At 40.4% G+C, this 25,686-nt stretch overlaps 1 protein-coding gene across 1 annotated transcript in view; it reads left to right on the top strand.

Moving 5' to 3' along the window:
- The window catches only part of LOC124128726 (zinc finger protein 58-like), a 92,464-nt gene extending 89,271 nt beyond the window's left edge, over positions 1-3,193 (top strand). Inside the window, exon 2 of the mRNA XM_046492177.2 lies at positions 1,986-3,193. Coding sequence (XP_046348133.2) covers positions 1,986-2,587 — 602 coding nt within the window. The 3' untranslated portion in view covers positions 2,588-3,193. The remainder of the gene's footprint in view (positions 1-1,985) is intronic.
- Positions 3,194-25,686: the final 22,493 nt, after the last annotated feature.

Raw genomic sequence — 25,686 nt, 5'->3', positions numbered from 1 at the left:
TCCATGTTAATTTGTATTTTGAAAATGTCATTTTGGACATAAATAACATCATTGTACCAAATATGACACACAATTTGCATGTGTATATATTTTCATAAATGGACATAGTTCATATGTCCATCAAGTGAAAATCAGACCCAGATGCTTATTTAAAGGAGATACTCAGAAGACATTGACTGAATGAGATTACGTTTGTACTGGTAAACAATACACGGGCGGGCAAGATCCCATTACCCAATAAGACAAGGACTGGTCGGCTCGGAGTCAATATACTGTGTCTGAGTTGGGTATTCATGTTAAACTGCAGCATAGTGTCTCAGTGGCCTAGCACTATAAAATCAACATCAGTCTGGACTAGTACACGTAGCCACACACACATACATACAAGTGCACGACCAACGCTATATAAGTGTAATAATCTTGGACGCGACGTTAAACCCCATTTCCCCTCACCTCACCATTACCCAATATTTTGTCGCAGGAGATGACTAAAAGCGGACCGGGTGGTTAAAATGTTTGACTTGCTGGGCCGTGCCCATATTATTCTCAGGTTTTGATGGCTGCTCGCCTTTCGAACCACTTGATTGGCTGGCCAATACTATATTATTTACAGGTGACCTTGAAAAAGTTGTAAGAATGTTGACTGAAGTTTAAAGATTTAACAATACACTTACATTACACTTCCACTGATTTACCCACCTGAAAGATGAGATCAGTAAAAGCGGATCCTCTGTTTCATATTTAGATCAATGTATAAATATTCAGAATGACCACAAACTATGCACAAGACTGTATGACAAGAGGAAGACTTTTAACTCTCTGGTGGTCAAAGCTCCCTTTGTGAGGGCGGTTTTCTGGCAGCTCTAGACTTTGGTGTCCACATCTTGCAGTCAGACGTGCTCTTTTTGGAGGGATGTGAGCCAAGGCTCAAAACACTCAAGAGCGATATCAGTCTTGGCCTAGGTCACTCTAAAGTGATCTCAGCTAAGACCCAAATCACTCAAGAGTGAATTGTATGGGTCATTGAGTTGGGCCTCCTTTTTACTGGTGAGTGAGTGATTGAGTGAGTAGGATTTTATGCCTCTCTTAGCAATATTCCAGCAATATCACGGCGGGGAAAATGGGCTTCACACAATGTACCCATGTGGGGAATCGACCCTAGGTCTTCGGCGTCACAAGCGAACGCTTTAGCTACTTGGCTACGCCACCGACCCCATATTTGTAGTGCGCTTGGATTTTCGCGAGCGCTTGGTGTCGTCGGCGTTGTTGCTGATTCGTGGACACCTGCTTGTGGTGTGGTGTGGTGTGGTGTGGTTGGTGTGGCGTGTTGTGTGGTGTAAACCCAGTTTTAGCAGAGACTTCTTGTGATAATGGAGCGTTTTTTGTCGCTTTCGTTTTAGAAGTGGTGGTGTGGATGGCTTTCGCGAGCGCTTGGCGTCGTCGGTGCTGTTGCTGATTCGTGGACACCTGCTTGTGGTGTGGTGTGTGGTGGCGTGTGGTGTGGTGTAAACCCAGTTTTAGCCGAGACTTCTTGTGATGATGGAGCGTTTTTTGTCGCTTTCGTTTGAACTTTAGTACAGTGTATCGTGAAATATGTGCATACGTATTGTCAGGACCATTATGTTCATGCTTGAAATATTATGAGGGGTGGCTTATACATAATATATTAATGACGAGGACTCGAGTACTTGTCTGTTTGGTAAAGTACATTCACTGCCTAACGAAGGAAAAATATCTATTTGGGTGACTCAGTTTTTAACACAACAACATTGTCCAATATTGTTACTCTTCTAATCCAAATACCAAATATTCACAGCTGGAAAAACGAACTATTGTATTGTTGTTGTGCTACACAAAATATATATAAATGTTGAAACGCATGTTCAGTACCTGTTTTATTATAATAATGTTTGTTGTCCTTACGTGTGGCCGTAAATGCTATTCAGGATAGTTAAGTAATAATTGCTGAACATTTCTCTTTCCAGAGCGAGATAGTGAAGACGTGACACAGGAACAGGACCTCCTCTACTGTAGATCCTGCAGCTTCTTCACCATCAGCCAACACGACCTTCATCAACACATGGCGTCCCACGCAGCAGGAGATGCTGGAGTCTTCTCGTGTGACAGCTGCAACCAAACCTTCACCACCCAGCACAGGTACTACCTCCACCTGGTCCAGCAACACGACTACAGGGGACAGTTTGAATGTGCACATTGTGGTCTGCAGTCCGCAACCTTTGACGAGCATCAACGCCACGTGGACAACCACGCCCACGAGTTATTTCTTGGCTCTGCCTCTTTCCTTCAGTGTCCAAATTGTTTCAAGCATTTCTCTCGCAAGCATACTTTACAGCATCATATGAGGAATTGTGGTCTTCCAACAGATCTGCATAAAGCATTTTTATGCAATATGTGCAATACTAATTTTTCGTCCAAGAGAGCTCTGAATACTCATGTGAATGGTATGCATAAGAACAAGCTGTATGTGTGTGGTGTATGTGGAGAGAGGTTTCGGTGGAGAGCAGCTCTACGAAACCATAGGTTAAAAAGTCCTGCATGCCAGGTGAAAAAAGCACAAAATTCGTAAGTTGGGTAGACAGATGCAAAATCCAGATAACTTTATTTGCGTCGAACGTCAGGACGAAATGTTTGGAAGGAAGGCTTTATGTGTGAACCATGATATTCTTTAATAAATATTCTTTTAAAGATATATGCATCACAAGTACAACAAAAAATAATCTCTTCAGCAACCCAGTCTTGCCGTAAAGGGCGACTATGCTTGTCGTAAGCGGCGACTAATGGGATCAGGTGGTCAGGCTCGCTGACTTGGTTGATGCATGTCATTGATCCCAATTGTGTGGATCGATGCTCATGATATTAATCGCTGGATTGTCTGGCCCATACTCGATTATATACAGACCACCGTTATATAGTTGGAATATTGCTGAGTGCGGCGTTAAACAACAAGCCACCAAAACCACCCTTCTAAGTGAATGAGTTACTTGTGTTTAACGCCGCTTTGAACAGTATTCCACATAGGACACACAGTTTTATGAACTTTGCACGAGTGTTATTTTCGCCAAAAGCACCAGAATAGGCGATTAGAATCCAGTGTGTGTACATGGCGCCCAGTTAACTCAGTCTACTCCGTGTAGCATTTTAAGAAAGTTTTGAAATAAATGATTGTAACAGATGAAGGTATTCTTGTATATGTCTCCCGTGTAATTATCGAGTTTTGACCGGGAAGCTGAGTGACCTGAAACATGAACAACTCTCCGTTCCAACAGGTATGATGTCACAATTTCTTTGTTTGTTGTTTAACGCCGCACTCAACAATATTCCAGCTATATGATGGCGGTCTGTAAAAAAAATCGAACCTTGACAAGACAATCCAGTGATTGACATCATGAGCATCGATCAACACAATAGGGATACGACTGAACCACTGTGGAATTTATCTCCCGATTACTTAAAGAAACACACTACACGATAAATATATTATTACACTACTGTGTTTCCATATTGTAAATATGTTAGGAATACAAAAATATATATTACGCTCTCATTATAGCCTACAATTGTTATTTCTAATATGATATTTATGATACAAAAACACACGATGGTAATGATCTCTATGTAACTACACTATTCCATCTATGTCTGAACCCAGATATATGAATAGCTTCTTGAAAGTCCTGGCGGGTTATCAAAGCCCATAGTGCGAGTACAAGTGTTGAGTATGAACTCACACTAGTACTGTCAGGTACATTTGGGTCTTTGAATGTGGTCACTGATCGATTTCTATGAAATCTTCGCTCATTACATCAACTCCTACCTCATTTCACGGATCCCAAATGAAAACTTAAGACAAATAATTCAATATTATCATATATTTAGTTAGGCACGCACGCACGCGCGCATTCAAACATATTTACATCGCTTAAAATTCCAGCTAACGCCGCTCGAAAGAGCTACTGCGTCGGTGAAAAAAGGTCAACATATTCATCATTAAGTGCAGGTTAAGTCTTCAGATGGGACTTAAAGTACATGATTAGTTTCCGTGAACTGATGTTCCAGAGGTAGGGTCCAGTTTTCAATGGTACGATCGCCATACGTTTTCGAAAGCGAGGCAATGCTATACATTAAAAACATTAAATTGATATTTTTCTTGAGTGAAACAACATTGAATACCCATCTACCCTCAGTCTGCTTCAATGACAGTGTTTTTTACTGTAAGGTTATGAGGATCAGAAAGAAAAAAGAATTTGTTTGTCAGGTCACTAGACGAGATAACCTTAATAGACAGGAGAACGCAAATATCCCACTTTTCCTTGCACTGCAATGTCTATTAGTTTGACCGTCATCAGTAAATTGTGTTTGACCAAGCTTCTTTTGAATTTGACTGACGTTCGCACCATAGATTATCTGAATTCTTGTAGAACTGGCTACAAATCTTTCAGAATCCAGGAAACTAAAGTTCTTGAGAATAGTGAAATACACAGGTCTGAATGCAGTGAACTTGCAGAACTAATTCTTCAAATTACCACCAGAATAGTCACTCATGAGGTTATAATTACATCAAACAGACACTTTGAAACTTCCTATTAAGGTTGTTGACTAGATATCAAGATGTGAAAAGCAATATACAGATTCCCCCAAAATATAATTTTTTTCTCTTTGAATGTATTTAATATTCAAACTAACTGAAAATACAGTGTTTTACTTTATGATAAAATGGTGCAGCCAACATCTTGTTGGTGCAACCTGATTAATTTACTTGGTTGCACCTAGTGCAGGTGGTAAATCAGAATGAAATCGTTCCCTGTATTGTTACGTGTCGATTCCCAAATTTAAACAACATGTTAACCCAGAAATCTGTACGTAAAAGAAGTTAGTTTGAAACCAACAAGCAACAAACAAGTGGCATACAATCAACAAATGTATTACAAAATTCACTGAGCTCGCAAAGCAATACAAATCGCTGCACAACAATTACGATGGCAGTTAAAAATAGAGTGGTGGTACAATATTCAATAGCAATATATAATATCATAGCAGTGGTCAGTATCAAGTACAAAAATATGTGGTGAAAGCAAAAGTCAGTGATAATAATATATATTCACACAGCGGCGACAATGGTCAAGCTTCCGAGATGGGCTATACGGGGAATCAGGGATGATGAGCGATCCTCACATGAAAGCTCCTTCCGATGTCTTGAAAATGTGTGAGAGATACGTAAACACGTTCTTGTCCCACTATGTATACAGCCTAACAAGCTACTGGAAATTTCTATACCTGCCCTCACCACACAGCACATTACAGAAATTGTCCATATCATACTATCACAGTCCGTCCACGGTATACCTGACCGGAAGTTAACACGCCACACAAGCATCTAAATATAGTAATTTCCTGACAACTGATCACTGTCCAAACACGATGCAATGAGCGTCTACCAAATCAAACAGAAACAATGCAATACAGCTACAATCACTGTTAAACAATAAAATAGACTTCCATATAACAGTATTGTACATTTTGTTTGTTTGTTTGATGTGTAACGCCACTCGTGCAATATTTCAGCTAAATGATGACAGCCTTTAAATAATCGATCCACGTCATCGGGGTGCGATGACACACAATCAACCAAGTCACCGAACCTGACCACCCGATCCACCAAGTCGCCCCGTACTGCAAGCGTAGTTTGGTGGGTAACTATTCTACACTGTATATGACCGCCTCCGTGGTCTAGGGTAGAGCGTCCGCTCGTAGAGCCGAAGGTCCGTGGTTCGATTCCCGGCCGCGTCATACCAAATGACGTTAAAAGATGGTACTTGTTGTTGCCCTGTCTGGCGCTCGGTATTAAGGGGCTAAAACAAGGACTGGTCGGCTCGGAGTCAGTATACTGTGTCTGAGTGGGGTATTCATGTTAAACTGCGGCATGGTATCTCAGTGTGCTAGCACTATAAATCGGCATCAGTCCGGACTAGTACAAGCAGCCACACAAACACACACACGTACATGCACGTCGCTATTTAAGTGCAATAATCTTGGACGCGACGTTTAACCCCATTTCACCTCACCTCAACTCACCTACACTGTATATGGCACTGTATACATATATATCGGAAATATATATAGTCCATGAGTGAGTGAAGACTGTTTTACGCCGCTTTTAGCAATATTCCAGCAATAACACGGCGGGGGACACCAGAAATGGGCTTCACACATTGTACCCATATCGGGAATCGAACCCAGGTCTTCGGCATGACGAGCGAACGCTTTAACCACTAGGCCACCCGACCGCCCCCATCTTATTTGAATGAAGGTAAGCAGAAAGCGATTAAGAAAGTGCTTCGTGCCAACACAGCCAAACTGTGCCAAAGTCAGAGGGGGGCACGGGTGGCCTAGTCGTCTAAGGCGCCGCGATTCGCTGTGCAGAGTTGCGTCCCTTGGGCACGCCAGAAACCTATGATTGTGGGTTCGAATCCCGGTTCACCCCGATTATGTTTCTAGGTTTGTCAGCACCGTACCCGTGCTCGTGGGTTGCACCGAAGTGGTAAACGTCCAAGACCTGCTATTTGTGACGTGTCAGTTTTACCATTGTCATATGCCACAACATCTTCCATTCAATGAAAACAAAAGGCAACATAACGCTTTTCATATTAAAAAATATATATCTGTCAGAAGCAGAGTTCACTGTACGATAGTTCTACATCTAGAGCATGTGTTTATGAATCACTATCAAATAATGATGATATCAGGTGTTTGCGAAAAGGTGAACGTATCCTGCCCTACATGTGACACATGTCACAAACACACGCAAAGGCAAGGCAAGTGTTCATTAGAAATAATACGGTAACATATGGTCCAAGTGAAAAAAGGGAATTGCATCGGGCATAATTTTTCTCACCAATGCGTCAAATTTGGAAATATCCCCAGCATGTCTACCCTACATTTTATTGAAAGCATTGATGAGGCCTTGAATATAGTTACTCTGAAGAAACAACTTTTGAGCAACAGTCGCGATTCATAAACACATATTCATGACATAATCGGAATCGTACAGTCGTACACTCGAGGTTTTTATATCAATATGGAAAGGGTTTTCTAGCTTTTATTGAAATCTTGGTAGAAAGAAAATGCAGAATATTGCTCGACATAAAAGGAAAGTTGTCTCATAGAAGTTGAAGTCATCCATCTTGTCATACAGTCTTGTTCACATTCTTATGTCACTATGATTCCTTATTCTTACCTCTGATTCTAAATAGAGTGGTGGGGTAGCCTAGTGGTTAAAGCGTTCGCTCGTCACGCCGAAGACCCGAGTTCGATTCCCGACATGGGTACAATGTGTGAAGCCCATTTCTGGTGTCCCCCGCCGTGATATTCTGATCGATATCAGATTATCGATGTCCCATTGGCTTTCTCGATATAATCATTATTGTTGTCTGTGTACGTTAATCCTACCACAGGGGGCACGGGTGGCCAAGTCGTCTAAGGCGCCGCAATTCGCTGTGCAGAGTTGCGTCCCTTGGGCATGCCAGAACCTATGATTGTGGATTCGAATCCCGGTTCGCCCCTTTATGTTTCTAGGTTTGTCAGCACCATACCCGTGCTCGTGGGTTTCACCGAAGTGGTAAACGTCTGAGACCTGCATCACTTCGGGCTTTCCTCCCACATTAAGCTGACACGCCGTGATATAACTGGAATACTGTTAAAAGCGGCGTTAAACCAAACTCACTCACTCACTCACTTATCCTACCATATGTACATATATTTGGATGTATTATATATATTCACTCAGTATGGGGAAAAAAGAAGTAGCCACAAGAAGTATAAACAATAAAAAAATTGTTATCAAGGTTAACAGATTAAAGATATTAAACGTGTCAGGTGTTCTGGATATTTGAGGCTCCCTGACTGGCCAGTGAGAATCAGTATCATTTTCAGTTATCCTCCAACAACTATATTTTTACTAGGCATATCCATCTGAAATATAGAATAAAGTACTATTATGTTCAAAGGGGTACACGTTTTTAATTTGGCGTTAGTTGTAATGTTATGTACACATCAAGTCAGGAAACAATTAACAGTAAACTTTTTAGTCCCGACTATTTGCTGTAGTTATACTGTATATATGCTTATAACGAATTACGGTTATAACGAACTCAAATTAGAAGTCCCTTTGAGTTCGTTATAACCGTAGTTTACTGTATATTGTTTTTGTTTAGAACAATGGAGTAGTTCAAAGAAATACGTTTTTGACACGTGATGGTCCTGAGATACTACATTAATCTTCTGAATGGACCTAGACGGTCACGTGACTATGTCGTGCATCGGCTTTCGACGAATGCTCTCAATCAGGTGCACCAGCCAAACTGTGCCAAAGTCAGAGGGGGGCACGGGTTGCCTAGTCGTCTAAGGCGCCGCGATTCGCTGTGCAGAGTTGCGTCCTTTGGGCACGCCAGAAACCTATGATTGTGGGTTCGAATCCCGGTTCGCCCCGATTATGTTTCTAGGTTTGTCAGCACCATACCCGTGCTCGTGGGTTTCACCGAAGTGGTAAACGTCCAAGACCTGCATCACTCCGGGCCTTCCTCCCACATTAAGCTGACACGCCGTGATATTACTGGAATACTGTTAAAAGCGGCGTTAAACTCAACTCACTCACTCACACAAAGTCAGAGGCATAGAGCTGTACATACATAGAGAATCTCACCGAGTGCCTTTTGATATCAAATATATCATCACGAGTTATAAAAGTGGAAAAAATCCGAGGTTTTTTTCACTTTTATCAACGAGTGTTCATATATATTTGATATCAAAAGACACGAGGTTGATATTTTATCTATCATTCAACATCGTTCTTCAAACCTTTTCAGTATATAACTAGTGTCATGGTAACCAATGATGTCACAATGGTCTGCAAAGCATTGTGATGCAATTTCATTGCAGCGATATATTTTGTTTTGTTTGTTTGTTGTTAAACGCCGTTCTCGGCAATATTCCAGCTATAAGACGGCGATCTGTAAATAATCGAGTCTGGACCAGACAATCCAGTGATAAACATCATGAGCATCGATCCACGCAATTGGGATCGATGACATGCATCCACCAAGTCAGCGAGCCTGACAACCCGATCGCCTTTTACAGCAAGACTTGGTTGCTGAAAACCTATTCTACCCCGATATTCCTGTGGGAGCCAGTTTTTGATGATAAAGGAATATTCAGCACACATTGTTGAAGTTAAAGAGTGATTTTGTCGTTTAGCCTTATCTGTCCGTCGGTTGTCAACTTTTACATTTTCCACAAGGCATAGATGACATAGATGATCACAGTTATAGCATCTAAACAATTCTCAGACAATGTTAATTTTGGATGTTACGGCATACTGCAAATGCCATATCAGTTCATTTTTATTCGTTTCTGAATATAGTGTCTTGAAATAAGATGTGCAATAACAATAGTCTACGCACTATATCACGTTATGCTTTGCTGTGTATGATATTTGGAACAGCTTCAATGAGTGAGTTAGTGAGTGAGTTGGGATTAACGCCTTTTAACAGTATTCCAGTTATACCGCGGCGTGTCAGCTTAATGTGGGAGGAAAGCCCGAAGTGATGCAGGTCTTGGACGTTTACCACTTCGGTGAAACCCACGAGCACGGGTATGGTACTGACAAACCTAGAAACATAATCGGGGCGAACCGATATTCGAACCCACAATCATAGGTTTCTGGCGTGCCCAAGGGACGCAACTCTGCACAGCGAATCGCGGCGTCTTAGACGACTGGGCCACCGATGCCACAGGAACAGCTTCAACGACCTGCATGTACCACAGTGGCTGCGGATAGTCTCAGGACATTGATCTTGACATGTAAATATTGAATAGTAATTTAGGCATTTTGTAAATGCGTCACTGATGATTGCCTCAGTGAAGATCCGGGTTGCAGTTGGTATTACCCAATCCATGCTTGTCATAAGAGGCAGCTAACGGGCTCGGGTTCAGGTGGTCAGGCTTGCTGACTTGTCATCGTATACCAATCCCTCATTTTAAGCATTCTCACAAACTATATATTTCAACCCCCCAACGCCTAAATAACCATCAGGAATCACATATTCATGTTAGTAAAGGAATATATAAAACAAATATCCGCTTACATAGTGTACAGGCGGTACGACACTTGCGCAAGACACTTCTCTTTCCACACATTTGTCGCTTAGCCATGTTGTAACATTGAAACGAATCTGAAAAAATATAAGATGAAGTTGCATTTTGAACTGCATTGCATGGAATTCTGGATTTTATTTCACCTACTTCACCTACTACTTTCGCGGTGCAGAGGGAGAGAGAGAGAGAGAGAGAGAGAGAGAGAGAGAGAGAGAGAGAGAGAGAGTGTGTGTGTGTGTGTGTGTGTGTGTGTGTGTGTGTGTGTGTGTGTGTGTGTGTGTGTGTGTGTGTTTGTGTTAGTGTATGTGTGCGTGTGCTCGTGTGTGTGTGTGTGTGTGTGTCTTCAAGAATAGTTGGTGTTATTCTTTCTTTTATTTGAAACAACTCTTTTGAACATTTTATAGTAATGAAATAATTTTGTTTATATTTTAGTTCCTTTACTCAATCATCGAGGTGTAAAGTGACATCACCACACTTTCTGAGACTCAAATATGTCAATCAAAATTATTGCTGGAATGTCAGGACGTCCGTTTTCAGATGTCAGGATTGTAAAAAAATGAAAAAATACATCCCCGCACTCTTTCTGACAGTACAACAAGTGATCATAGTTCTCCTGTGTGGGCCATTACAAACTTGTACAAAACATAGCCTCACCCTTGCTATGAGGAGAGGGACATGACATTGCACTCTATTACTTCTATTCGCTTACTTTTGAATAAAAGGGCGGTCGGGTAGCCTAGTGGTTAAAGCGTTCGCTCGTCACGCCGAAGACCGGGTACATGGGTACAATGTGTGAAGCCAATTTCTGGTGTCCCCCGCAGTGATATTGCTGGAATATTGCTAAAAGCGGCGTAAAACCATACTCACTCACCTTGAATAAAAGCGGCAAAACCCTTTCCATATTTAAAAGAAATCTCTCCCAAAAGTAAATATGATGGTCCATTCCGACCATATTATGAGCATGTCTATGAATCACATAATGACATAAATAAAGACATAAATACTGATTCTACAAAAGTAGATCTGATGGTCCATTCCGACCACATCATCAGCATGTCTATGAATCACATAATGACATAAATAAAGACATAAATACTGATTCTACAAAAGTAGATCTGATGGTCCATTCCGACCATATCATGAGAATGTCTATGAATCACATAATGACATAAATAAAGACATAAATACTGATTCTACAAAAGCAGATCTGATGGTCCATTCCGACCACATCATGAGTATGTCTATGAATCACATAATGACATAAATAAAGACATAAATACTGATTCTACAAAAGTAGATCTGATGGTCCATTCCGACCACATCATGAGCATGTCTATGAATCACATAATGACATAAAAAAAGACATAAATACTGATTCTACAAAAGTAGATCTGATGGTCCATTCCGACCACATCATCAGCATGTCTATGAATCACATAATGACATAAATAAAGACATAAATACCGATTCTACAAAAGTAGATCTGATGGTCCATTCCGACCATATCATCAGCATGTCTATGAATCACATAATGACATAAATACTGATTCTACAAAAGTAGATCTGATGGTCCATTCCGACTACACCATGAACATGTTTATGAATCACATAACGACATAAATAAAGACATAAATACTGATTCTACAAAAGTAGATCTGATGGTCCATTCCGACCATATCATGAGCATGTCTATGAATCACATAATGACATAAATAAAGACATAAATACTGATTCTACAAAAGTAGATCTGATGGTCCATTCCGACCATATCATGAGCATGTCTATGAATCACATAATGACATAAATAAAGACATAAATACTGATTCTACAAAAGTAGATCTGATGGTCCATTCCGACCACACCATGAGCATGTCTATGAATCACATAACGACATAAATAAAGTCATAAATACTGATTCTACAAAAGTAGATCTGATGGTCCATTCCGACAATTATCATGAGCATGTCTATGAATCACATAATGACATAAATAAAGACATAAATACTGATTCTACAAAAGTAGATCTGATGGTCCATTCCGACCATATCATCAGCATATCTATGAATCACATAATGACATAAATACTGATTCTACAAAAGTAGATCTGATGGTCCATTCCGACCATATCATGAGCATGTCTATGAATCACATAATGACATAAATAAAGACATAAATACCGATTCTACAAAAGTAGATCTGATGGTCCATTCCGACCACATCATCAGCATGTCTATGAATCACATAATGACATAAATAAAGACATAAATACTGATTCTACAAAAGTAGATCTGATGGTCCATTCCGACCACATCATGAGCATGTCTATGAATCACATAATGACATAAACAAAGACATAAATACTGATTTTACAAAAGTAGATATGATGGTCCATTCCGACCACATCATGAGTATGTCTATGAATCACATAATGACATAAATAAAGACATAAATACTGATTCTACAAAAGTAGATCTGATGGTCCATTACGACCATATCATCAGCATGTCTATGAATCACATAATGACATAAATAAAGACATAAATACTGATTCTACAAAAGTAGATCTGATGGTCCATTCCGACCATATCATCAGCATGTCTATGAATCACATAATGACATAAATACTGATTCTACAAAAGAAGATCTGATAGGCCATTCCGACCACACCATGAGCATGTCTATGAATCACATAATGACATAAATAAAGACATAAATACTGATTCTACAAAAGTAGATCTGATGGTCCATTCCGACCACATCATGAGCATGTCTATGAATCACATAATGACATAAATAAAGACATAAATACTGATTCTACAAAAGTAGATCTGATGGTCCATTACGACCATATCATCAGCATGTCTATGAATCACATAATGACATAAATAAAGACATAAATACTGATTCTACAAAAGTAGATCTGATGGTCCATTCCGACCACATCATGAGCATGTCTATGAATCACATAATGACATAAATAAAGACATAAATACTGATTCTACAAAAGTAGATCTGATGGTCCATTCCGACCACATCATGAGCATGTCTATGAATCACATAATGACATAAATAAAGACATAAATACTGATTCTACAAAAGTAGATCTGATGGTCCATTACGACCATATCATCAGCATGTCTATGAATCACATAATGACATAAATAAAGACATCAATACCGATTCTACAAAAGTAGATCTGATGGTCCATTCCGACCACATCATGAGCATGTCTTTGAATCACATAATGACATAAACAAAGACATAAATACTGATTCTACAAAAGTAGATATGATGGTCCATTACGACCATATCATCAGCATGTCTATGAATCACATAATGACATAAATAAAGACATAAATACTGATTCTACAAAAGTAGATCTGATGGTCCATTCCGACCATATCATCAGCATGTCTATGAATCACATAATGACATAAATACTGATTCTACAAAAGAAGATCTGATAGGCCATTCCGACCACACCATGAGCATGTCTATGAATCACATAATGACATAAATAAAGACATAAATACTGATTCTACAAAAGTAGATCTGATGGTCCATTCCGACCACATCATGAGCATGTCTATGAATCACATAATGACATAAATAAAGACATAAATACTGATTCTACAAAAGTAGATCTGATGGTCCATTACGACCATATCATCAGCATGTCTATGAATCACATAATGACATAAATAAAGACATAAATACTGATTCTACAAAAGTAGATCTGATGGTCCATTCCGACCACATCATGAGCATGTCTATGAATCACATAATGACATAAATAAAGACATAAATACTGATTCTACAAAAGTAGATCTGATGGTCCATTCCGACCACATCATGAGCATGTCTATGAATCACATAATGACATAAATAAAGACATAAATACTGATTCTACAAAAGTAGATCTGATGGTCCATTACGACCATATCATCAGCATGTCTATGAATCACATAATGACATAAATAAAGACATCAATACCGATTCTACAAAAGTAGATCTGATGGTCCATTCCGACCACATCATGAGCATGTCTTTGAATCACATAATGACATAAACAAAGACATAAATACTGATTCTACAAAAGTAGATATGATGGTCCATTACGACCATATCATCAGCATGTCTATGAATCACATAATGACATAAATAAAGACATAAATACTGATTCTACAAAAGTAGATCTGATGGTCCATTCCGACCATATCATCAGCATGTCTATGAATCACATAATGACATAAATACTGATTCTACAAAAGAAGATCTGATAGGCCATTCCGACCACACCATGAGCATGTCTATGAATCACATAATGACATAAATAAAGACATAAATACTGATTCTACAAAAGTAGATCTGATGGTCCATTCCGACCACATCATCAGCATGTCTATGAATCACATAATGACATAAATAAAGACATAAATACTGATTCTACAAAAGTAGATCTGATGGTCCATTACGACCATATCATCAGCATGTCTATGAATCACATAATGACATAAATAAAGACATAAATACTGATTCTACAAAAGTAGATCTGATGGTCCATTCCGACCATATCATCAGCATGTCTATGAATCACATAATGACATAAATAAAGACATAAATACTGATTCTACAAAAGTAGATCTGATGGTCCATTCCGACCATATCATCAGCATGTCTATGAATCACATAATGACATAAATAAAGACATAAATACTGATTCTACAAAAGTAAATCTGATGGTCCATTACGACCATATCATCAGCATGTCTATGAATCACATAATGACATAAATAAAGACATAAATACTGATTCTACAAAAGTAGATCTGATGGTCCATTCCGACCATATCATCAGCATGTCTATGAATCACATAATGACATAAATACTGATTCTACAAAAGAAGATCTGATAGGCCATTCCGACCACACCATGAGCATGTCTATGAATCACATAATGACATAAATAAAGACATAAATACTGATTCTACAAAAGTAGATCTGATGGTCCATTCCGACCATATCATCAGCATGTCTATGAATCACATAATGACATAAATAAAAACATAAAAACTGATTCTACAAAAGTAGATCTATGGTCCATTCCGACCATATCATCAGCATGTCTATGAATCACATAATGACATAAATAAAGACATAAATACTGATTCTACAAAAGTAGATCTGATGGTCCATTCCGACCATATCATGAGCATATCTATGAATCACATAATGACATAAATAAAGCCATAAATACTGATTCTACAAAAGTAGATCTGATGGTCCATTCCGACCATATCATCAGCATGTCTATGAATCACATAATGACATAAATAAAGACATAAATACTGATTCTACAAAAGTAGATCTGATGGTCCATTCCGACCACACCATGAGCATGTCTATGAATCACATAATGACATAAATAAAGACATCAATACTGATTCTACCAAAGTAGATCTAATGGTCCATTCCGACCACATCATCAGCATGTCTATGAATCACATAATGACATAAATAAAGACATAAATACTGATTCTACAAAAGTAGATCTGATGGTCCATTCCGACCATATCATCAGCATGTCTATGAATCACATAATGCCATAATTAAAGACATAAATACTGATTCTACAAAAGTAGATCAGATGGTCCATTCCGACCACACCATGAGCATGTCTATGAATCACATAATGACATAAATAAAGACATAAATACTGATTCTACAAAAGTAGATCTGATGGTCCATTCCGACCATATCATGAGCATGTCTATGAATCACATAATGACATAAATAAAGACATAAATACTGATTCTACAAAAGTAGATCTGATGGTCCATTCCGACAATTATCATGAGCATGTCTATGAATCACATAATGACATAAATAAAGACATAAATACTGATTCTACAAAAGTAGATCTGATGGTCCATTCCGACCACACCATGAGCATGTCTATGAATCACATAATGACATAAATAAAGACATAATACTGATTCTACAAAAGTAGATCTGATGGTCCATTCCGACCACATCACGAGCATGTCTATGAATCACATAATGACATAAATAAAGACATAAATACTGATTCTACAAAAGTAGATCTGATGGTCCATTCCGACCATATCACGAGCATGCCTATGAATCACATAATGACATAAATAAAGACATAAATACTGATTCTACAAAAGTAGATCTGATGGTCCATTCCGACCATATCACGAGCATGTCTATGAATCACATAATGACATAAATAAAGACATAAATACTGATTCTACAAAAGCAGATCTGATGGTCCATTCCGACCATATCATGAGCATGTCTATGAATCACATAATGACATAATTAAAGACATAAATACTGATTCTACAAAAGTAGATCTGATGGTCCATTCCGACCATATCACGAGCATGTCTATGAATCACATAACGACATAAATAAAGACATAAATACTGATTCTACAAAAGCAGATCTGATGGTCCATTCCGACCATATCATGAGCATGTCTATGAATCATATAATAACATAAATAAAGACATAAATACTGATGTGAACGTATAAAAATGTTGTTACTCATATTGCTGAAATAGCAGTGAGCTCGTAGTTTGGGCATTAAATATTCGTGTTGCATGTGCGAAAATTATATAACACATATAAAGTATTTCTATTCATTTTAAATTTGACCTACCTGCATTTAGCAGTATTCCAGTTTTATCACCGCATGTAACCTAAATGTCGGGGGAAAGCCCGAAATGATTCAGGCCGCAGACGTTTACCACTTTTGTGAAACCCACGAGCACGGGGCTGACACACCAAGAAACCTAATCGGGGCGAACGGGATTCGAACCCACAATCCTAGGTTTGAGGCGAGCCTAACTCTGCATGGTGAATTGAGGCACCTTAAACAACCGAGTCACCCGTGACATATTGAACATTTTGTGTTAGCGACATATCATGAGGGATTATATACTAGAATTGCGACATGACAGACTGTTTTGATCAGGCTTTGGTTTGTTGTTTAACCCCGCACTCAGCAATATTCCAACTATATGACGGCGGTCTGTAAATAATTGAGTTTGGACCAGACATTACAGTGATTAACATTATGAGCATCGATCCACGCCATTGGGATCGATGACAAGCATCAACCAAGTCAGCGAGCCTGACCACCCGATCCCGTTAGTCGCCTCTTACGACAAGCATAGTCCCCTTTTACAGCAAGTATGGGTTGCTGAAGAGCTATTTTTGTACTATTCTATCTTCACGGGGCGATCAGGGAATGATTGGGTGGACTTGTGTTTTCTGTCCCCGGAACGGTTTTCCCCTGCATAAATCTGTAAAGCAATGTTCGAAATTAATAATCTTACCTGCCGAGCACCAGTAAACATCGGACCTCCCCCTCTTATGCTTTTTCTGGTGTCCCTTGTAGATAAGACAAGAGCATAACTTCCACCCCCTTAGTCTATAACACAATCGTGATTTGTCCTCTCTGTTTCTTGCAAACGCTTCACATTTAACACCGCATTGTATTAAACCTTCACATTTTAAGTTGATTACGAATGTTGGGTGTCTTCTGCTTGATACCGCTAGACGTGATGCATGGTCTATTGATATTTGAGATGCACGTGCAAAGGCAGTTATCACTCCTATTATTACAATGAAACCTCTTGCCATCTTCTCGAGGAAATGCGGATCTGAAAATAAGATGCTTATTTAGACTTATCATATGCATAATGAACGTGATTTGGGGGCGTTTTTCAAATAGCTAAAATAAGGGAGTTAATGAGTTGAATTGAACGTCGCATTGGTGACAGTCCTGTCGAATTGCAATGAGAACAGTAAATGTACCGTACAACTTGTCAACAAAGGACAATAAAATATCTGTAAATTATTCCAGATTAAAGATATAAAGATTTTAAATCACGGTGTCTAATACTGCCTCTGCTTCCTGCTCGAAACCCCATTGGAATTTACTGGATCAGCTATGATACTGATGTTTATAAACATAAAATTGCTCAAATATACTCTAAAAATGAAACGCATAGATGTTAACAACTTTTTCAAAAGTAAATTTCGTGAACTAAAAGTATTCATGTGGTACCGTTTAATAAAAATAAAGCATCTTCTTTTTTTGCTTAGAAAGTGGCGCAAACGTCATTGATACAGTTTTCCATGTGCATAATTTGTTTGTGTTTTTAAGTTATGAATTGTTCACAGATTTTGTGGACAAGTTTATGACACATCTTTAACAAAAATATTCAGTTAACGAAGTAAATTTTTGAAATTTTCATGCCAAGACCTAATAATAATGCGAGAAATAATGCTATTGGTGTATTGTAAGGCATTTCAGCGTTACCCACAGCACAATTTCCCGATTTGGGGAACGACGTCGGCAGCATGGCACCACAAGAGATCGTACAAGATCAGAAAGATCCCGCACCACCGCAGCAACCCAGGGTTCTTGCACCCCAGTCCTTCAAATTCGAAACGGGGCTTGATATGGCTGGAATATTGCTAAAAGCGGCGTAAAACCACACTCACTCACTTACTCAAATTCGAAACAGGACACTCTCTGCAAAGCACATGGCAACACAAATACCTGGTTTTCGTCCATATAAACTGGGCCGCAAAAGTAGTATAGGTCGAGTTCCATGATCGATAAAAAAAATAACAAGAAAAGGTTTTGTTGTGAATTGTAATATAATCTAGGGAGGGGTAACAAATGATTGATCAACCACAGTTTGAATGAAATTGTGCAATCACAGGTTATGTAAGCTCAAGGTAAACAATGGTGGGGTAAGAAATTGACGTGGACTGGAATCCGTTGCCACTCGTCTCTCGGGGCCTTCTGCAATTCTTGTCTGTTTCATATCAGGTGAGTGGGCAGGCCAGGGCAAAACGTCAACGTTCTGCTGGTTTACAAAGTTCCGAGTCAGTCTTGCAGTATGGGGCCTAGCATTTTCGTGTTGTAACAATGTCCCCTGCTGTTTGTTTTGTAAGCACTACTGGCTGCAACACTTGGTCTCTGTACTGCACAGCGTTCAGGTTTCCCTGTATAATCACCCTGTATAATCAGTCTTCTGATCTCAACAAATATCGCCCCACACCATGACACATCCCCCGCCGAATGGATGGACCTCTCGAATACACGCCGGAGCCAAACGTTCCCCTCTGCGTCGATAAACTCGTTCTCTGTCGTCATTTCGAAACAAGCTAAACCGACTTTCATCAGTAAACAGCCCTCGACGCCAATTTCTCACTTGCCAGCGTCGAACCTGACTCGCCCATCGCAGTCTCAGGCGTCGATGTTGACCGGTCAGTACCATTCCGCCAGTACCAGCAGCACGAAGTTGGCTAATGGGATGTTCCAACGCTGTTGCTGCCGTCGCCGTTACGAATCTGTTTCGCAGGTGAATGAGCCGTATCTGACCGTCTTCCAGTGGTGTTGTCACTCGGGGTCGTCCGGTTCTAGGCCTGTCCTGTGTCCTTCCTGTCTGCCTGTACCGTTGAATCACCTTGGTGTACAAGCAAACCTTCTGCAAATTGTACCTGTGTCGCCCCCATTTCGGCCATACCGATGGCTCTCTCTCTCTCTGCTCCTGTGCCAGTCGTGGCATTTCATTTGTGTGCTTTCATCACGTGTGGTTACACACTGCAGACAAACGCATTTATACAGCTAACATGCACGTACAGTTTATGCAATAGGCGGGAAACCTGTTTCACCACTTTTTTTGTCACCGCACGAGCGCCGTTAAAGGTGGCACGTTCGGGTGAGGTGTTTTTTGGTACCTGTTCCTGGGCAGTCATATTCCCAATACCCACTTTCCACTAGTTATCGCTGTTTTTAGGAAAATTACAAATTGCCAACCTATACTTTTTAATTTGCCGCTTTGTTTTTATATGATCACATATTGCGAGCTGACAGAATTCGAGCGACGAAACCCTTTTCATATCCAATTGAAATATCTGCATGTGTTTATGAATCACTATCAAATGAGTTCGCGAAAAGGTCAGCGTTTCCTGCCCCACCGGTCGCACGCCTCTTGCCGGTGTTCCCTCCTAGGTATTGCTGGAATATTGTAAAAAGCGACGTAAAACCATACTCATTCACTCTCCAGGGCATCAGGGAGTCATCCCACAGATGACATCCTTACCCTGTCAGCTTGCTGACGGACCGCCTCCGTGGTCTAGTGGTAGAGCGTCCGCCCGGAGAGCGGAAGGTCCGGGGTTCGATCCCCGATCGCGTCATACCAAAAGACGTTAAAAGATGGTACTTGTTGTACCCTGTCTGGCGCTCGGCATTAAGGGCTAAAACAAAGACTGGTCGGCTCGGAGTCAGTATACTGTGTCTGAGCGGGGTATTCATGTTAAACTGTGGCATGGTATCTCAGTGAGCTAGCACTATAAATCGGCGTCAGTCCGGACTAGTACAAGCAGCCACACACACACACACGTGCATGCACGTCGCTATATAAGTGCAATAATCTTGGACGCGACGTTAAACCCCATTTCACCTCACCTCACCTCAGCTTGCTGACGGGGTTAACCTCTTTGGTCATTTGGACAAGGCCCTATGTGTGTTTGCTTTGCCACTACATTCACCTCACGGGGGTAATAAGAACAATGACTTGAATCCTTAAAGATAATCCCCAAATATACACAATATTAGTCAGACAGTAGAAAGGTCATGATGCCCACAGTACAATTCTTGTGATTATCATTATCTTAAAATCGTGTGTTCCACATCAAAATGTAGAAATAGCTCTGCATGCGTAACTTTACACAATTTATATCAACTTAATTAGATTAAATAACAGCGACAAAACCTCTTCCGTCAGTTTCCATGAGGTGCAATATATTATTAATCGATCATGTTTTTTCTACCAAGATTTCAAAGAGCACCATTCGACTCTTGCTCTCAGAGTGAGTGAGTGAGTATAGTTTTACGCCGCTTTTAGCAATATTCCAGCAATGTAACGGCGGGGGACACTAGAAATTGGCTTCACACATTGTACCCATGTCGGGAATCGAACCCGGGTCTTTGACTTTAACCACTAGGCTACCCGACCGCCCGTTTAAAGGGGAAATGAGGTGAAGTTCATATCCAACCGACCATTCAGCCCAGCGGCGACCGCCTTGTTGCGTTTGAATTTTAACTTCACGGCCCTGAAACGCGTATTGGCATCTTGTGAAGGAATGCCCAGTCTTAATTTACCAGCATGCCTCACGTGTAAAGCACGTTCAGTGAATACATATCGAACGTGTAACGCGTTACGCCCCTGGAACGAAACGAAACATGACAGACGAATGGAAGACGTTTCTATTCCTTCCGTTATAGTGAGTGAGTGAGTGAGTGAGTGAGTGAGTGAGTGAGTTGGGTTTAACGCCGCTTTTAACAGTATATCAGTTATATCGCGGCGTGTCAGCTTAATGTGGGAGGAAAGCCCTAAGTGATGCAGGTCCCAGACGTTTACCATTTTAGTGAAACCCGAGAGCACGGGTATGGTGCTGACAAGCCTAGAAACATAATCGGGGCGAAAGGGGATTCGAACCCACAATCATAGGTTTCTGGCGTGCCCAAGGGACGCAACTCTGCACAGCGAATCGCGGCGCCTTAGACGACTGGGCCACCCGTGTCCCCTTCTGTTATAAACCTCATCCTATTGTTCTCCAGTCGGGTTAAATCTCATAAACAGGGATGCTTGTTTAATTAAACACTTGGATTATTTGAACGCAGATTAACAATTAATGTATAGATAATGCTAAAATGTGACACAGAGGCTGATTTTATATGCTTTCAGGAAGCGTATTTCTAATATTTGAACGTGGCGAAGATTTGTCCAAAATTTTCTCAGGAGATATTATCATTAAAGTCAGATCTTAGCTCTCGCTACCGCTAAACAAAGATCTGAGGACATCCGATTTCACAACACGTCAGAACGACCTTTCGCGAAATTAGGGAATACCCAGTTTTTGGTTACATTATTAGAAAACACATTCCGACTGTAAATTTCCTGTTCTGGTAAGCGACGCTCTGATTGGTCGGATGAAAGATCCTACTGAGGTGACCTGTAATGGGATGTCCTCAGATCTTTTTTCTTCGAACAAAGATCTGACTTTAATTAGATTGTTTAGGACAGTCCAAACATAACTGTCAACATTTGTATGTCTGATATTTATAATACCATTATTACCAACCTCAAAATTTGACATCTCTAATGGACCCAAACCGGCCTTTACTCTACCCGGTCCTTTCTCGTCAAAATCATTTTTGATTTTTCTGTAAATGAACAACGAAGTGCATGGCAAGAACTGACTTTTTCTCAATATAACATAACAATGTCTCCCAAAATAAAGTCGGAATAGCTTTGCCCCGTTCCTCACTTTTAAGCCATATGTATTTAGCATCTCTACAGGATGCATGGTATTGTGGTATGACAGTATGTGTAACGGAATATATCTATGAATAATTATTTGATCACTGCCGGTTTGTAATTCAGAATTATCTAGTCTGAATAATCAGTGCAACAGAAGTATATATGATCACATTCCATCCTGTAGCAACCATAACATTTCCGATTCCCTTGATGGGATTCGAACTACGGACCATCTGACTCCAGGTCGGGTGCTATTTCGACATGATCATTGAGGTTAACCCATCGGCATAGAGGTTAACCCCATCAGCATAGAGGTGAACCCCATCGGTATAGAGGTTAACCCCATCAGCATAGAGGTTAACCCCATCGGCATAGAGGTTAACCCCATCGGCATAGAGGTTAACCCCATCAGCATAGAGGTTAACCCCATCGGCATAGAGGTTAACCCCATCGGTATAGAGGTTAACCCCATCGACATAGAGGTTAACCCCACCCGGTAAGGCGGTCATTTGTCGGAAGGCGCTACGCCCTGCCACATAAAGTATATTACCTTAGAGTTTGGTGGTAGTTAGTCTGCAGTCGTTTCTTGTGCACTTGATCCTCAACTGCATCGAATACTGAGGATATAAAAAGTCAATATGGTTTTATAGAGGCACTCTCAAAATCTTATTCAATATTAATTTCTTCATGACAGTACGGGCAAATGTACTATCGCTTTCTCGACCGAACTAAATGTCATTGAAAAAAATCCAAGTTGTCGAAAGCGTACATTACCTATCGATGATAACAAATAAAATGACAATACTTATCATCAATAGCGATATTAATCATATCAATCAAGTTTCATTCATCTTTCAGGACACGGGTGACACGGTCGTCTAAGGCTCCATAATTCGCTGGGCAGAGTTGCGTCCCTTGGGCACACCAGAATTCGAAGATCGTTGGTTCAAGTCCTAGCTCGCCCCAATTATGTTTCTTGGTTTGTCAGCACCATTCCCATGCCTGTGTGTTTCTTCGAAGTGTTAAACGTCTGAGACATGCATCACTTCGAGCTTTCCTCCCATTTTAAGCCATGATGTACCTGGAGTACCGTTCAAAGCGGGGATAAATCAAACTCACTCACTCATTTACCTTTTAGGGCATTTACATGCCGGGCAACTATAATCAAATTTTGAATACCACAGCTGCCCTCATAAAGTTCCAGATTCTTGGTTCTTCCTAGAATTGAGAAAACATGATTATGATGACTCAAGAAAAGAAAAATAGGAACAAGATTGATGCAGTCTGAAAAAGGCATTCTCTAAACGAACAAAAAGGATGTTGTCCTAACTGCGCTTCGGGGTGCCAACATCTTCCCGAGGCAGGAGAGTTAAATGACTATAAAAGTCCAGTTTTCCCCCTTGCCGAACTAGGCTGGTATTATGGAGTTACATTTTGGCTGGACTAACGAGTCTATGCATAGTCCAATCAAAATCGCGCAACGAAATCGAAATCCGGTTCGTAAAATGTCGTGCAGATTTCTGCACCGCCAACTCGTTTTCAACAGATTCTTTTCAAGTCTTTTCATGTTTTTAATCAAGATGCTCACGTGATTTGATGCACTTCGCTATGTGAGTCCCGATTTTATCACAATATAGATCTTGATTGTCGATCAGATCGTTTTGACTGGGCGCCGCAATTTTGGTTTGAAGCAAATGCAAGTGATACGAGAGGTGGAATCTGATTGGTCTATAGGAGAGGCTTAGAAGGGACATAACTCGTAATAACCAATGGTGGCGCTAAGCTCGAGCCCAGGAATTCCAACCTACTTCGGCAAGGGGGAAAACTGGACTTTTAAAGACAGTTAACTCCCTTGCCTCGGGAAGATGGGGTGCCAAGGGACCCTACAACATTTGCCAAAACACATTGCCGTTCTGTGTTGTCATGGTCAGTGTAAGTCAATGAGTAAGGGGTCCGACGACCGTTTTACCTGACTATCCCCACAGACATTCATGTACCGGTACACTCAGGTACAAGGATTAAAGCAGCACAAGCAAAGTTTCAGTTCATCTAAGAAGATACAACTATTTGGACAGGACCAGACAGGACAGACTCATCACACAGTGGGGAACTAGATCGACCGAGGTTCGACTCTGACTTTGAAACCCGCGCACTAATCTCCTAATGTTGATGGTAGGTATTTAAGGCTTTACCATCTGACCTGCTTTTATGACAAATCAGCTTTTGAATATGAATCAAGTAAAATTTCAGAGGGAAGATATTGTTTTCATTAGAAGATTAATATTTTCTATATCACGGTATCAATTAATAAACATGTTATTAAGAATGTCAGATGACACATAAAAGAAATAAACGATGTCTGATATAGCCTTTATCTCCTTTTATACAAAATTCATGCATCAGTATCAGTAACAAATAAACTAAGCGGCAAAAGAAAGTATAGGTTGGCAATTTGTTATTTTCCTGAAAACAGCGATAACTAGTGGAAAGTGGGTATTGGGAATATACTGCCCAGGAACAGGTACCAAAAAACACCTCACCCGAACGCGCCACCTTTGACGGCGCTCGTGCGGTGCCAAAAAAATGGTGAAACAGGTTTCCAGCCTGTTGCATAAACTCTACGTGCATGTTAGCTGTATAAATGCGTTCGTCTGCAGGGTATAACCACGCGTGGGTAATAACGGCGACGGCAGCAACAGCGTTGGGAAATCCCATTAGCTAACGTACAGTACTACGACGACTTCGTGCTGCTGGAATCCGAGCGTATAGTCCTTTCCGAGGAATGGTACTGACTGCTCAACATCGACGCCTGAGACTGCGATGGGCGAGGCAGGTTCGACGCTGGCAAGTGAGAAATTGGCGTCGAGTGCTGTTTACTGATGAAAGTCGGTTTAACTTGTTTCGAAATGATGGCAGAGAACGAGTTTATCGACGCAGAGGGGAACGTTTGGCTCCGGCGTGTATTCGAGAGGTCCATCCATTCGGCTGGGGAGGTGTCATGGCGTGGGTCGGTGTTTGTGGAGATCAGAAGACTGATTTGGTGATTATACAGGGAAACGCTGTGCAGTACAGAGACCAAGTGTTGCAGCCAGTAGTGCTCCCGTTCTTACAAAACCAACAGCAGGTGAAATTGTTTCAAC

Source organism: Haliotis rufescens, unplaced genomic scaffold (genome assembly GCF_023055435.1).
Source record: "Haliotis rufescens isolate VD_foot unplaced genomic scaffold, xgHalRufe1.0.p SCAF_9, whole genome shotgun sequence".
In the NCBI taxonomy this organism is placed as follows: Eukaryota; Metazoa; Mollusca; class Gastropoda; order Lepetellida; family Haliotidae; genus Haliotis; species Haliotis rufescens.
The sequence above is the reverse complement of the archived record's forward strand: the minus strand, read 5'-3'. Positions and strand labels throughout refer to the sequence as shown.